Raw genomic sequence first — 15,943 nt, forward strand, 5'->3', positions numbered from 1 at the left:
ATTATCAAATTAAGACATAAATTGGCTGATCCCTGCCTGTCGATGTGACCAATGTGCTACCTCCAGCACATGGAGTTGTAGCAGTGGGCTGCCAGCTTTCATGCTTTGCTGTAAAAGCACTTAATTGCTTGCCACTGCACATACCCTTTTGGCAACAACATGGGATGCAAGAGACTGGTGATGACTGCAATGAAGAAGCCTCTCCCTCAGTTTTCTGGTCTTGTCTTCGGGGCATACAGCAAAGCCAGTGAGAAGAGAGAGAAAAAAGAATTGTGCAACTAGTGAAATCCTGGGCAGAGCAAAGGTCTGCCTATACCCATGGAGAATGTGAAAAACATTCAGGAAACCCTGCGTGCTGCTGGTAAAGTCGATTACTGTTGTCTTTCAAGTAACAACATGTGCAGTGTTGCACAGTTTTCTTTCTGCAGAGGAGTTGTTGAATGACACTGACCTGTACTTTTGTAAAAATTGCCAACTATTCACTCCAAGTGATGCATGAAATGCAACAATAATATGGAAAATGAATAAAGCTGTGAAAAAAAGGCTAGAGAGCAAGATCAGCAGAAATGCACAGTGTTCTGAGTTGATCTGCTATGACGACAGCAACAAAACTACAGACTGCATGCACTGAATGTTTTATTACCTGTCTCTAATGTCTTCCTATCCCTCCAGACATAATTTACTTGGTAGATTTTTTAAGTGAATTTGTTAAGATGTACAAATCAAAATTAAAACTTCCTATTATCACAGTCTGAAACAAGACTTCTTGTAAAGACACTCTGAAGTTGTTATTCTATCTTCAATAACACTAGTTAAAAATGAGCCTGTCTACCAAATCTTGTCTTGCCCTGAGGGAGGCTGTCACGTTAAATTTTTTTTGTCACATACGCCCTGCTCCCCGAAGAGGAAGTCCAGAGAAGAGCTTCTTGTAGTATTTATTGCAGGGAGGTGGCAGAAAGGTGATTGGTCAGGGGAATCCCAGGGTTCAACCACTATTACGATTATCATTATTTTTTCTTTCCTGCTGTCATGACCTTGAAACAGGCTGTCAGCATACTTGGCTGTGTAACTCTATTACACAACTGTTGCGCAATGCTTTCCCTCCTCTCTACCCCCTTTATGTTAACCACTAAACAAAGGAGCAAGTCAGAAGTGTGTCACAGCTGACTTTCCTGACTTGGGCTCTGCTTTGGGTTGGGTAACTTGTGTTGATGAATGCTTGAGATAAAAGCTGCAAATGCTGTTGGAGCCTAGGACATACCTCACATCAGGATCTGCAGTAGCAGCATGTAGTGGCAGCCTCCCATTTTTGTCAGGTATGTTTTGCTTAGCACCATTTCTGAGCAGGCTGACACAGCCTTCCAGCCAGCCCTGAAAGAGAAATCAAGGCATGTCAGAGAAGAAAGTGGAATGTATCAGGTCAGATCTTCACTTGGTGATTCTGGCATCCATGTGTGACTATGTCTGTTTCTGCAGGCAGACAAACTGTCCTCTTGTTTTCCCAATAGAGGTTTCTCAGCACTGAGAGCAGCTCCTCTTCTTTTCCAAGTCTTGACAGGATCACAGGATATTAAGGGTTGGAAGGGACCTCTGGAGATCATTGAGTCCAACCCTCCTGCCAGAACAGGACTGTAGAATCTAGCAGAGCTCACACATGGTAGGGCTTGAAAATCTCCAGAGGAGACCCCACAACCTCCCTGGGCAGCCCGTTCCAGTGCTCTGTGGCCCTCACAGTGAACAAGTTCCTCCTCATGTTGAGGTGGAACCTTCTGTGCTGCAGTTTATATCCATTGCCCCATGTTCTATCATTGGGTGCAACTGAGAAGAGCCTGTTCCCTCCCTCTTGACACCCAGCCCGCAGATAAATATTTATTAAATCCTCTCTCAGTCTTCTCTTCTCCAGACTAAAAAGCCCCAGGTCTCATTGGGCATGTGCTCCAGTCCCTTAATCGTCTTCATAGCTCTCCAATGCACTCTCTTGAGCTGATCCCTGACTCTCTTGAGCTGGGGAGCCCAAAACTGAATGCAAAATACCAGGTCTTCCAAGTCTCAAACTAGGCTGATCATCCATTTCTGTCATAAGGTGTTTTCTTTACACTGTATTTTGTTTTTTCTGCAGTTCTGGCAAGTACCAACTGAGTAAACAGCGATTAAAACCCTACTGATTCCTTTATCACCAGCAAATGCTACACAAATTCCTGCATGTAGATTTAATTATGCTAGGTCAAACCAGGAACAGGAGCAAATCATCTCATTCGCTTTTTGAGGTTTTTGTAGGGATGACAGATCAGTATCAAATAGCCTTGGAATGTAGATTTACAAACATTGTGGCAGGAATGTTAGACTGAAAGCAGCACCAAAACAGATGGGATTAATCAGTTCTTAGACTAAAGCCTTCTATTGATCACTTCAGCAAAAAGGCAAGTAAACAATCTGGTTGTGAATGCATCACTCTTTCAGTGTTTACTTAAGTCCCAGGGAACTCAAGCATGTTTAAACATCTTTTGTTCATATCTCTGCAGGCCCTTCCCTCCTATATGAGCTACATCGAATCAGTATCACCAGCACTTAAAGGTAAAAAGTGTAGAATGATGTAAACACTACATCCTTGTTGCAGTCCCCAGTAGAATGCAAGACCACTGAATTCTGTGTGTAATGTGGCTGTGCAGCTCTGCTGAATTCGGTCTCTGGACGCATATCCAAGCCAAATGCTCTCTAGACCTCTGATTGTATCCATCAAGGAAACAGAAATGGAAACTTTGAAGCTGGGTGCTTTAAATCTTTTCCAGTAATTTCTCTTCTAGCAAAGAATATTTTTTCCCCTCTGGGAAAAGAGGAAGGAAAAAAGGAGCATGACACTAATTGTGGGATTTTCTGAAAGTATCTGGCAGAGGAAATGTTTATTCTCAAGTAAGTGGGGCATGCTCCTTGCAATGCATGATGCTTCCTGGTTTGGTGTTTTCTACACTTATTTTCTGACTGAATATTGCATAGCTGAGCGGAAGCATTGTTTTTTTCTCCTGAATTTACAGGAAAAAACTAGATGCAAGGGATATGATTTAATTAGGCTGCCACTTTAATCTTTTTCAATGAACTGGCAGTCTTCCAACAATAATTCATACTACGCAGCATGGCTGAACATTTCTTCCTCGTTTCTGTCCAGATAATAACAGAAGCCATGGTCAAGACCTCTGCACAGCTAATTTGATTCCCATCCTTCCTCTGAGTCCTGAATTCCCTTCCAGTGAGAAGTAGAAGACTAAGGAGAAGAGTATTGTCCTTCTGTGCTTCAGATGGAGAGCTCTGAATCTCCCTTCCTAAATTTCTCAGTGGGATGTCTGCCCCTGCTATCACTTATATTTAGGTTGGTTTGGGGATTGGGTTCCTTATAGTCTGAATATTGGCACCTGCAATACTTTGGACTTGAGTTCTTGACTATCTGAGGTGAAAAAAAGTAAGGTCATGTCTTACATGGTGCATAGGAAAAATACCTATTCATCAGAAGAGTTTGAGAAGGGAGGGGAGAAGTTAATCTGCATATTAACATGAATTTTCCATTGCAGAAAAAAGGGGCTTTCTTGAAACCACACAGAAGACCCTTGATCTAGTATGATCCCCATATCATGCACTGAATTCACAATCTGAAAGAGAAAGGAATCCTGATCCTTTTCTAATAATGATTGCTTCCAGCTTTTCATTGTACTAAAATTTACAAGTTCTCTGTTTTACAGAACCAAATGATTTGTACTCTCCCCTCCCCTCTTTTTTTTTTCCCCCCTTTTTTCTTTCTGTAGTGTAAACATTAATCTCATCTGGTCTGCAATTCTACTCCTTCCACTCCATTTATCTTTCCATCCTTCTCCAAGTCTTCATACCAGATAAGTTGCCAGAGACAAACTGGTTCGTCCACAAGCATCTTGAGTGTTAATATTGGCTCCCATCTTCAGCAGAAGCTTCACTGTATCAACCTGGCGTCCTGACACAGCATGCATCAAAGGTGTGCTACCTGGGGAAGAAAGTTGAATGTTCTTTTACAATTTTTATTGCATCAAAGCCATTAAATAGAGATATTTTCTTATTTGTTAATGTTAGTACTGGCAAATTAACAAATCCTTTCTCTGACAACTGCCCAGCAGCTGTACTCAGCTTTTTGTAGTCAGGAAGTAACTGCTCTGCCAGTTACTGACTGCGGATTTTAAAAAGCTCATGACTTCATTATCAAAAGCCTTGCCTCATTAACTCTCCTTCTGGAGGGAAGAGGGTTTTTTTTTCTGTCAACAAGCTCCCAAAACGAACTGTTTGTTTTCATACACCATTTTGGAGGCTGATACTCCTTAGAATGACTAATAGTCAGAAGGTACTTGAATAACTTTCTCAAAACCCATGTTCATTCTGCCTCTATTTTCAAAAGATTACTGAAATCAAGCCCTGTCCCATGTGAAGGTGTACGTGACGAGTTGATGTAGACAACAACTTATTTAAAAGACTGAATTTGCTCTACAACATTTTCTTTCCTGTTCTCATGAGAACTTTTTTTAATGTTCTGCAAACAACTTATGTGCATTTCCCACATTCAACGTAGTATTCAAATTTAATAATGAAGTATTATGATACATTTTCATTGCTCCCTCTTCCCTCCATTCTCTTAACTGCTGAATAACACCAAGAGATTTTCCAGAGAGTCTGACAAAGCGATTTAAAATTACTAAGATGGGAACAAACATAAATATTAGAAACTGGAAGACTAGTGGAAACTTCAGAGAAACATGAAGAATAATTATTCTCACTGGATTCAATGAGATTGCTGAGAAAATGATTGCTACTCGACCTGTGATTATGCAGTCTCTGCCATATTTGCAGGATATAAGCCACATGTTTTGTCTTCTAAGACTGGACTTTAATTACATTTGCATGTATAACCTAGGAAACAAGTTTATTCTGTATCTGTGTCATGGTTTGAGGCTGAGTGGCTTTAAGAAAGATGAAGATACCGACCTCCAGAGGCTAGATAGGTTCAGGAGTTTGTAATTTCATTCCCATAAGCCTTCCATCTCTATAAAACCGGACAGCACAAGCTGTTCTGCCCCCTTTCCCCCTTCCCCTCTCTCTGCTTCCTGATGCTGCTCCCTTATCTTTGTGATGCGGGAGAGCGAGGCCGTGAGTGGCCTTGGCAGGTACCTGAAACTGTCGGGAGGTGAGGACCACACACACAGACATATGCATTTGAGGTCTGGATTTTTGGCTTGGTTTGGTGGAGGTTGGGGAAAGGTTGGCTCAGTGGACTTCTGTGTTAAGCCCAGACTATGGATTTTGTGTATTTTATATGCTTTGCACTTCAGCATGTAGTTTATGAATAGCACTCCCATTTAAACTTTCCAATTCTATCCAGTCCTCGTGTGGAGTGTTTTCTGTAACTTCTTTGAGAAGAGTTTGAGAGCCTGTCTTGCTTCTTAAATCAACACAACCTGAGAGACTTTGCTGATCAGACTATCTCAACCCACTGCCTTTCATACCTAGTTCTCTGTCACTGAAGATCTAGACTGAGAGCATTTTGGCTGAATTAATAATTTTCCCTTCAAAGATATTTTGAAGATAACAGGATGTCTAGTTGAAAGCGTAGGAAAAATTAGCAAGTTGTTAAAAGGTGGTAAAGATTAAAACAGATAGTGTTCATATGGACCCTTTGAAAGAAGCTGAAATAACAAAATACTTTTGAATAAACAAAGTCTTTCTTAAGAGAAGCTTCCAGAGATCTGTGGCTCTAATTCAGTTGGGAAATACATGCATATAAAACCCAGCCAGTGGAGAGCACTTTGTAATAATATTAAATAGTAACCTGAACAAAAAGTGAAAAGGCGCATAGTCTCACAGATGCAGCAGATTAATTAATCATTGCACATTCTATGCCAAGCCTTTGGAAAAAAAATACATGACAAAAGTCATTCATACTCTACAGGTGCATGTAATTCTTATGCAAAAGACTGGAACCCTCTACTCTAAAAATTGCAGAACACATAGTCTTTGGCTTTGATTTAAAAAAAAAGTTTCCCCTTCCCTGAAATGACAATTTCTCAACATCTCCCTAAAAAAGATAAATTAGATTAATGATAAAGTACTGCCTGGTTATATGTTAAAAAAATCCATATAAGAAATTCTACAGTTACAAGGGGAAAGAAGTATTAATACTGAGTATTTCCAGTGTGTTTTCCAAAGAATAACTTGAATTTCCTGTATTCTGCTACTAAATATAATTTGCTGAACAGAAAAATAAAGATGAAAATTGAAAAATTTATTTGCAAGTTGTAGTAACTGATATCCTGAGAACAAGCTCAGCCTTCATTTACCCTCACTGTCGCAGCACTCCAGGATGGAAGGATCTTCTTGAATCACTGCAGTTAGTGTGTTCACATCACCATTAGCTGCTGCTTGGTAAACCACAGTCAAGTCAATCTCTTCTGCTGCATCACCTGCAGGGGAGGACTATGCTGATGAGTAAGTGGAGAGCAAGTACAAAATTATTAACAGTGAAAAATCATTACACTTATTTCATAGAGTTTTTATGACTATATAACTCGAAGTGGAACGAAAGGTACCTAAAATGCCCTGTGGATTTTGTTAGTTGTCTGAAACTTGTGTTTCATTTTAACTTCTTCCAAAACCATCAGACGCAAACATTGAGGGGGCACAAGATAGCTTCTGGAAAGTTTTCACTTCTAATAAGAAATCATTAATGTAACATGACTTGAGAAACAATGAAAAAACAACTGAAATAGATCATTATATTGCTGGCTACACTTTTACGAGGTAAGATTAAATCAGTGCACGAGCGTTTTCAGATCAGAAGATTGTGGCTTTTCACTTCCTTTCCCTGTGATGTCCAGTGATATTCTCTTCTCAGGAAAGTGAACTTCTGGCAGCAGTGGTTTGTGCTAACTTTATTCCTGCAAGCAGGAAAAATGGACTGTTGCTTGGGACCTGGGAGGGGTTTATTTCATTTGACAGTTACAACATGAGTATTATTTAAAGCAGATGCCTTGCAGGACCTGTTTCTGTACACTCATCAGATTTTTGTTTCTAGAGAAATAAATGCAATGATTTTCTATTTGACTCTTTGCTTGTAACTTCCTTCCAGACCAGTCAACCCATGCACCACACACCTACACCTCCCTTGGCTTTGAGCAGACTATTAACCTCTTAACTCCAGGAATCAAAAGAGTTGATTTTTTTTTTTGGTGCAAGGTCAAATCTGATCTAATGGTAGTGTGCTCTAGATATGTATCATTGGTCAGCCACAGTGTGAGATTTAATTTAAAGTAGAGTTTCTGACCTATGTTAACTTAAACAAAGTACAGCTGCAGTGAGCTGTGCTGTTCACTGTGGCTGAGGGTCAATGCTGGAAGCTGTAACATTTGTCCAACCACTGTGCTGCTTTGTTAGCAGCAGAAAATAAAACTGACCCCTAAATCACACTAGAGAGCTGATCAAAGGAAAGATGTGTTGACTACTGACTCATCCTTACTGTGCTCTCTTCTGGAGACAGCAGAACTATTTAAGCTGTACAGAAAAAGGGAAGATGGTTTAAAGAGAATGTGAAGAGTTAGTAAAAGGTCTTTTTGGTAACCAAATAATACATTTTAATTAACATATTGATAAAAATGGTGTTTTAAACATTCTAAGATATTTGAGTGATAAAAGACCTTTAAAGATACTTATAATGTATTAGCCACACTGTTCACCTTGTGATCAGATGTTGTCACAGATGAACCCACATGAGCTCATGCTAGGGTTTACAGCCCAGTGTAATTCCTCACATGCGACCTTCTCTCCCAGGGATTCAGTCATCACTCTCAACTTCAAAACTTGGCTGCCATGGAAACGCAATCAGCTCTTAGGTTAGTCTGTCAAAGATGATGCTCGAGTTGTGGGGTTGGGAAAAATAGAGGGTGATGAATGTACCCATCAACGACCTGGGTGAAGGAACAGAGTGTACTCTCAGCAAGTTTCCTGATGATATGAAACTAGAGGGAGTGGATGACACGCTAGAAGGCTGTGCTGCAATTAAGCAAGACATGGTCAGGCTGGAGAGCTGGGGAGAGGTGAATGAAGTTCAGCAAGTGCAATTGTAGAGTCCTGCACTTGGGGAGAAATAACCCCATGTACCAGTACAGGCCAGGGGTTGGCCTACTGGTAAACAGCTTTGTGGAGAAGGACCTGGGAGTACTCGTGTACAGCTTGTGTATAGTAATGAGCCAGTAATGTTACCTCGAGGCCAAGAAGGACAAGAGTACTCTGGGCATGTTAAGGAGAGTGTGGCCATCAGGTTGAGGGAGGTTCTCTTCCCCCTCTACTCTGCCCCAGTGAGGCTGCACTGGGGTAGTTTTAGGCTATGCCTTTAAATTTTTTCACAGATCTTGAACAGAAAGTAGTAGAATGTGAATAAATTGCTATTGTGTGTAAAAGGAAAATAATGGTTATTCTAAACAATCCCATTGGAGATATATCTATCATAAGATTTGGTTCCCAAAACAATCTCTCTCTCTTCTCTCTTCCTGAGGCTGGGAGATACTAACTGACTTTACTGACCTTGACTGCATCACTTTTGTTTCGACTGGTGTTAACTTCTCTACTTCTTTCTCTTATCCTTTTTTTGTACAGCGGGGTAGGGGAGGAGGCAGGGAAGGGAGAGGCTGTTGCAGCTCCCCTGGTCTTTGGCCAAGGGGGTCCTTGTGCTGTTCATTAATTGTAAGTATCTGTAAATATTGTAAATACTGTATATTTTGTACATATTCATTGCATTCTACTGTAGATTGTAATTTTGCTTGAAAATACAGCTTTCATTTGCTTCCAACTGAGCTGGTCTGGCAATTTAATGCTGGGGCGGTGGATTTTGAACCTACCACACTGCACCTAGAGTATTGTGTTCAGTTCTGAGCTCCTGAGCTCAAGGACAGGGAACTACTGGAGAGAGTTCAGTGGGGGGGCACAAGGGTGATTAGGGCACTGGAGCATCTCTCTTACAAGGACAGGCTGAAAGAGCTGTGTGGTATCTTGAGAATTCCACCATCGTCCCCTCCCCCCCCCAACTACCACAGACCTGGGGCTCTTCAGCATGGAAAAGAGAGAGTGGATCTTAACAATGCATATAAATATCTGGAGGGTGGAAGTCATGAGGGTGGGGTTGGGCTCTTTTCGGTGGTGGCTGGTGATAGGACAAGAGACAATGCACACAAACTGGAAAATAGAAGGTTTAACTTGAACTTAGGGAGAAACTTCTATACTTTGCTGATGACAGAGCAGTGGCATGGACTGCCCATAGAAATTGTGGTCTCCGGAAGCTTTCAAAATCTGCTTGGACACGTTCCTGTGCAACTTGATCTAGGCACCCCTGCATTAGCAGGGGGGTTAGACTAGATGATCTCCAATGGTCCCTTCCAATCCCTGTCATTCTATGAATCTACAATTCTATGATTCTATAATCCTATATTAAATCTGCCTTCACTAGTGCACAAATTCCCTATCCATCACTACTCAGCTGAAGAGAATTTATTTCCCTTCTTTTAGCTGCTCTTTTAAATTACACATTTGATTTCTATTATTTGGGAAATCCATGGATGGATGGATGGATGAACAAATGAACAAAGAAGCTTTCCCCACACCTGCCCTGACAGAACATGGGCTCTACTCCTGTTAATGGAGGCATGAAACCACATCCAAGATTCATATTTCCTCACCCATGAGTCCTGGCTGTCCCAGCAACGAGGGGGACAGCCCCTGTTCCTGTTGGTGGACAGGCTGTCCTTGCTGATGAGGGAGACTATGCCAGGAGGAATTGATTATCTGTCCATAGCATATGCCTGACATAAAGTCTACTAACACTAATTTAATTTCTGATGGGTGGCATAATTTCAAGTGGGGTGTCTTTAGCAGGACCTGCATAATGTTGGGTGTGGGGTGAGGTGGAAGACAGATGCATGGTCTTCTGATGCTACACATGACAGAAAGCAGAAAGTAGCAGGAGGGCTTGGATGTCATTTATGCTGGATGTACTTGGCTCCATGTGACAGAACTTCTTCCACTTCATCTTCCTCCATTTTACCCTATAAAAGAATTGAGGGGGGCTTGGACACAAAGCTTGTAGGCCATTTCTTTTTGCACTTTCCTGGGCAGAAGAGGAATGGTTCAGATAGTGGACATTTTGTAGAAGACAACAGTGAGGTACTGTTTGATTGTGTTCTCTCTGTGAGCTTACAATACTAGGGAGCTCAGCTAGGGCACCAGAACGGCATGGGATAGAGGAACTGCAAACAATCTGACCCACCACCTTCAAATGTGTTAACATTAATTCATTTATTTTCTTACAGTTCTGTAAATGCCAGTGAGTACTGGTGTCATTTCAGATACATGTCATCTTTTATTTTGGAAAAATGCTGTGCTCCTGGTGAAAGAAAGCTGCCAGTCAGCTTCGAGAAGGCAGATGGTCCAACCAAGAACCTGCATGTGGAGCAAGACTAGAGAGAAACTGCAGGCTGGCACAACAGTGGCATAGAAAGAAGAATCTTAGTGAGCAAAGATCAAATGATGTACAGAGTTGAGATACCTTATTTTGTAGCTAAAATTCTCAAAAGGAAGCAAATTTAAAAGCCAGTCTCAAAAAAGCTGCAGCGTTTTAGGAGCATGTAATTTCTTTAAAATAATTTCCTTCTGTTTGGAAAAGGTAGTGTATAAAGAACCATGCAGAATGATAGATAACAGGGTTTAGAGCAATGAAATTACAGTGCTTGTGACATTAATTCTCCTCTGACTCTCCTGTGAATAGCACACATTTTACATGGTTTGTGATGTCAGCTGATGTGTTGTTTTGCAAAGTGGATGTTAGGTGCATGTAAGTGCATGTCTTCTCCTGCCTTAGATCTTTTAAGTCTAAAGCAATTTTGCTGAAGGTTAGTATATATGGTCTCAACAATGACTGATTGAGACCTTGCTGAATTATTAAGTTTTAAAAACTGAAGGCTGGATAACAGGATAATTTATGTTCATTGTGAAGAAGAAATATTTTTATTTGCAATTTGATTCCTTCTTTGCTATAAACCCTTTTGTCTCTGCCAGTAACCAAATGCCTTATGTGATTTCCCACGAGTTATTGACAAAACACTAGACAGTGTATTCTATTTCAGCAAGTCAGTGTCAAGGGTCAAGGAAGGTGGATGAGTGCATTTTTTTGGGGAATGGAATTATTAATTGCTTTAAAAAATAATAATCGCTTTGTGTACCTGGCTGTGAGTGTAGCAGTCCAGGCCTTCATTTATCTTCCTGGTGTAAATGGTAAACATTTGAAGATAAATTTAGCACACATTTAAATGGCGTCAAGCTGTACTAGGAGGGGAGGGGGTTCTGATAGCTACTTTAAGTCCCATTTGCTGCTGCTGTTACTATTTGTAAGTATTATAAGGTATTAATAAGCAGTAACATGGGAATTGTTTCAGGGAGACATTATGATTTTCAAGGTTGGAATGCTAGGTATTTGATATGTAGCTGGACCAACATATACTGGTCTGCTGTGTTTGAAACATAGTCTGTACTATTCCATTGTTCTAAATTGCTCCCATGAAAGATTTTCCCTTTCTCCATACAAAAAAATTACGCTTGCTTAAATTTATCTGGGCTGTGTGGCTGCCTTGGGATGACTGTGGCTCCTCAGTCAGCCCAGGTCCCCAGCAAGCTCTCAGTAAGCTCTCAGCAGGCTCCTTTGCCTCGGTCTTACCCCTATCCTGGATGGACAATGGCAGTGAGTGCACCCTCAGCAAGTTTGCCAATAACACCAAGCTGTGTGGTGGACTCACTTGAGGGAAGGGAAGCCATCCAAAGGGACCTTGACAGGATTGAGAAATGGACCAGTGCAAACTGCGTGAGGTTCAACAAGTCAAAGTCCTACACTTGGGTCAGGCCATTCCCAAGCACAAACATAAACTGGGTACAGAGTGCGTTGAGAGTAGCCCTGAAGAGAAAGACTTGGGAGTGTTGATAGATGAGCAGGTCAACATGAGCTGGCAGTGTGCTCATGCAGTCTAGAAAGCTGACTGTATCCTGGGATGCCTCAGGAGAAATGTGCCCAGAAGATCAAGAGAGATGATTTTCCCCCTCTACTCTGCTCTGGTGAGACTCCACCTTGAATACTGCATCCAGTTCTGGTGTCCCTACCATAAGAAGGACACAGATCTGTTGGAACAAGTCCAGAGGAGGGCCACAAAGGTGATTCAGGGGCTGGAACACCTCTGCTATGAGGATAGGTGTGGTGGGTTGAAAATTCCCCCACAGCATTAAATCTGCCAGACCAGCTCAGCTGGAAGCAAATGAAAGCTGTATTTACAGGCAAAACTACACTCTACAATGGAATGCAATGAATGTGTACAAGATATAGAGTATTTACAATATTTATAGGTATTTACAATATTTACAGGTATTTACAACCAACAAACAGCACAAGGACCCCCCTGGCCAAAGACCAGGGGACCTGCAACAGCTTCTCCCTCCCTGCTCCCCCTTATGCCCCTGTACAAAAGATACAAGAGACAAAAGCAGAGAAGTTAATACCAGTCACAACAAAAACATTGCCACCAAGGTCAAGCAGAAGAAAGTTAGTATCTCCCAGCCTGAGGAAGCGAGAAGAGAGAGAGATTGTTTACATTACTAGCTTAAGTCCATTATCTTTCCAATGGGATTGTTCAGAACTATCTTTATTTTCCTTTTTACACTCAGTAGTGATTTATTTACATTCTACTACTTTCTGTTCAAGATCTGTGAAAAAATTTTAAAGGCATAGCCTAAAACTACCACGATAGGCTAAGAGAACTTGGATTGTTCAGCCTGGAGAACATTCCAGGGGGACCTTATAACTTCCTTCCAACACCTGAGGGGAACCTACAGGAAGGCTGGACAGAGACTTTTTACAAGAGTGTCCACTGAAATGGGGAAATGGATTTAAGTTGAAGGAGAGTAAGTTTAGACTGGATCTCAGGAAAAAATTCTTCACTATGAGGGTGGCAAGATTCTGGAATAGATTGTCCAGAGAGATTGTGGATGCCCCCTCTCTGGAGATGCTCAAGACCAGGCTGGATGGGGCCTTGAGTAACCTGGTCTAGTTGAGAGGCACCCCTGCCCATGGCAGGGAGGTTGGATTAGATGATCTCTAAAGGTCTCCCTAGGCCATTCTATGATTCTATGAAATCAGTAATGTGCTAAGACATTAACATGCTATTTAGACAAAATCCACCCTCCACTGTAAATTTTGAACAGATCTTTGTGTGATAACCAATGGGTTCCATGTCCCATTACTGTGTGATGTCTGTTCCTGCTCTCCATCCACCTCCCACGCTTCTAGCGGTGAAAACAAACAGTAAGTCACAAATCACTTAATGAGCCAGCCTTACTGCAGTGCTGGTGGAAGGGAGATGATGAATTTATCTGGAGATGATATTATTGCTGGGGAGGTGCTGTAAGTGGAGTACGACAAGAGGCTGGAGATGATACTGGACAGAATAAAGATGGGTCAGGGTGGAGAGTGTCTTGGCAGGAAGAGGTGCTGCAGATTAGTTGCAAGGGAAGTACAGGCATATGTTGAATTGCATCTCTTTCATTCCTATCTAGACAAGGCAGTTTGGGTCAGTGGTTTCTTGCATTGCTGTGTCCTTATACATCTGGAGACTTCACTTCTTCCTCAGACATGCTCATATTCCTGCCTCATTCCTGGAACCATTTCCAATGACTCCCTGGCACTGAGTATGTGGGATTTTCCCTCTCCCTCCCTACTCTGAGCTCTATTGGACCAGTACGTGTAACAGAGCATACTCATAGTGCCTGCAGAAGGACAGCTTGGGAATTCTTGTTTGGAGCTGCGGAAGCTCAGTCAGCCCCACAATGAAATGCTTCTTATGTCTTTCTGACATCACCTAGGATCACCTGTCTCTGCAAATCCCCCTTCTCCTGTTGCACTTACCTTCTTCTTTTATCCTTACTGGTAGTACTTTTTGTCTCTTGCCACTCAGTTTTGTTTGATGGCTTCTCACTCTTTGCCATGTACTCAGGCTGGAGTCCTGGCTGGGGACTAGTAGTTTTAAGACTTCCTTTAGGTTCTGAGCACTACTGTGGCTGAAAGGCAGCCGTAAGTCCACTGCTTTATACAGAATGTGATTTACTTTGGTTCACAAAAGAAGCATAGTAAAGCACGAAAGTACAACCTGTGAGACCTGACTTCCCAAAAAAGCACCACAGCATATGTCTTCCTCCTGCCCTTCATCTTTTTTCTGCAGTCAGTACCTTTGTTGTGGGGACAACATGACCACGTCACCCTGAACACTTTGCAGGTGTGCACTGGAAACTGCGGCCACTGCGCACAAATTATTTTGCAGCCTGGCTTAAGTTAAAGAGAAATTTGTTGCAACGTGGGTAATCAAACAATGACAGCTTCTTGCTTTGGTAACGTAAAAGGAAAGCCACCACATTCCTTACAGAGGATTAAGCTATAAGACATAAAATCTTGTATTAGCAAAACAAACAAACCCACTGTGAAAGTCAACCATTTAACTTGAAAATAGACAATAAACAACAGGCATCTGTATTTCCATAGAAACCTTACCATTTATAAAATCTTAATGTTGGATCCTTTAAAGATATATTAAATTTACAATTATAGCATATGTACTTCCTAAATAGCTAAGATTTGCTGATGCAAAGTCCATCATTTATCGGCATCTAGTTCTCTTAATGTATGCAAACTAGTAGACTTATACTGTTCCTATTAATTTTTTTTAACTTCATTTTAAATTGCTCTGTTTGCCAGTATTGGAAATTATACACAAATATCCATCAGAGGATAATATGTAATGTAAACAATGAACAGATACATACATCTTTCAGTGCTAAGCACAAAAGCAATCAGATGCTATAGCTATTCTGCAGAAAAAAAAATATTTCTCAAAATCACTGCAGCAAGAGGCCGAAATACCTGTGTCTAAAATTGATGGAAGAAATTCCTTCATGGGTGACCAAAGTAAGTCTCTATGAGATCTGATCTTTTACAAAATTTCTTTTAGCTTGTTCTGTCAGTAACCTTAGCATATTTGTGTGGGAAGACCAGAGGATTTGAAATTAGTAGCAGGTGACTTACCTTTGTGCTGATCAAACACTGATGAGGAACTGAAATCCATCGTGGCTTATCTCATTATTTACAATCAGACTAGACAAATGCCGTCTCCAGCTTTTCCCAGGGAAGAATCTTGTATATTAAAGAATGCAATGATAACTGTCACCAGTCTTCTTGTCAGAGAATTAAACGTGCTTCAAGGCTTCAGGTTGTTGTCAAGGCAAGAACATTACCACTAGCCTGATGGGAGCAGTATACTCTGTTTCTAATGGACCCTCTTAAGATTACATCCCTGGAATCTCAATTGAGCTTCTGAAAAACATCTTGGCTTCAGTGAGTGAAACTGCTTACGAGCAGCTCTGAGAGATGCTGCAGCTCATTCAGCCTCAGCAGCTGAGTGCTGCCTGTAGACAAACAAGCCTCGGCGTGTGAGTGGGACTTGGCTGGCACACAGACAGAGCATGTGCAGACTGCCAGAGCAGGTCGGTGCAGACATCCTTGCCCTGCCAGCCAAACAGCATGTGCTCTGCTCACAGACCGCCTGCTGGCAGGCTGCCTGTACCACTCTGCTGTCAGCATGGGCCTGAGGATGGTTTGTGAAATGATGTTTTCAGAGGTAAGCAATTTCCTGATTTAAATCCTTCATGAAGAACTCAAATTAACCCTTCTGACCTAAGCTTATTGTCGCAACCCCATTTCCTGAGATAACCCTTGGGCAGCAGGGAGGTTGTGCTAGATTCAAAAATTCCCTTGGAATACGTTAAAGTGAATCATAGAACTGCTGAGATTGGAAGAGACTTTTGA

The 15,943-nt window shown here is 41.6% G+C and overlaps 1 protein-coding gene across 1 annotated transcript in view; it reads right to left on the bottom strand.

Annotated features, from left to right (window-relative positions):
- ANKRD55 (ankyrin repeat domain 55) overlaps nt 1-15,203 on the bottom strand; it is a 58,057-nt gene extending 42,854 nt beyond the window's left edge. Inside the window, exons 1-5 of the mRNA XM_054398129.1 lie at nt 15,160-15,203; nt 8,182-8,195; nt 6,345-6,467; nt 3,876-4,006; nt 1,262-1,371 (exon numbers count right to left, since the gene is read on the bottom strand). Coding sequence (XP_054254104.1) covers nt 1,262-1,371; nt 3,876-4,006; nt 6,345-6,467; nt 8,182-8,195; nt 15,160-15,203 — 422 coding nt within the window. The remainder of the gene's footprint in view (nt 1-1,261; nt 1,372-3,875; nt 4,007-6,344; nt 6,468-8,181; nt 8,196-15,159) is intronic.
- Between the last annotated feature and the right edge of the window lie 740 nt (nt 15,204-15,943).

This window comes from Indicator indicator, chromosome Z (assembly GCF_027791375.1).
Source record: "Indicator indicator isolate 239-I01 chromosome Z, UM_Iind_1.1, whole genome shotgun sequence".
NCBI classification, from domain to species: Eukaryota; Metazoa; Chordata; class Aves; order Piciformes; family Indicatoridae; genus Indicator; species Indicator indicator.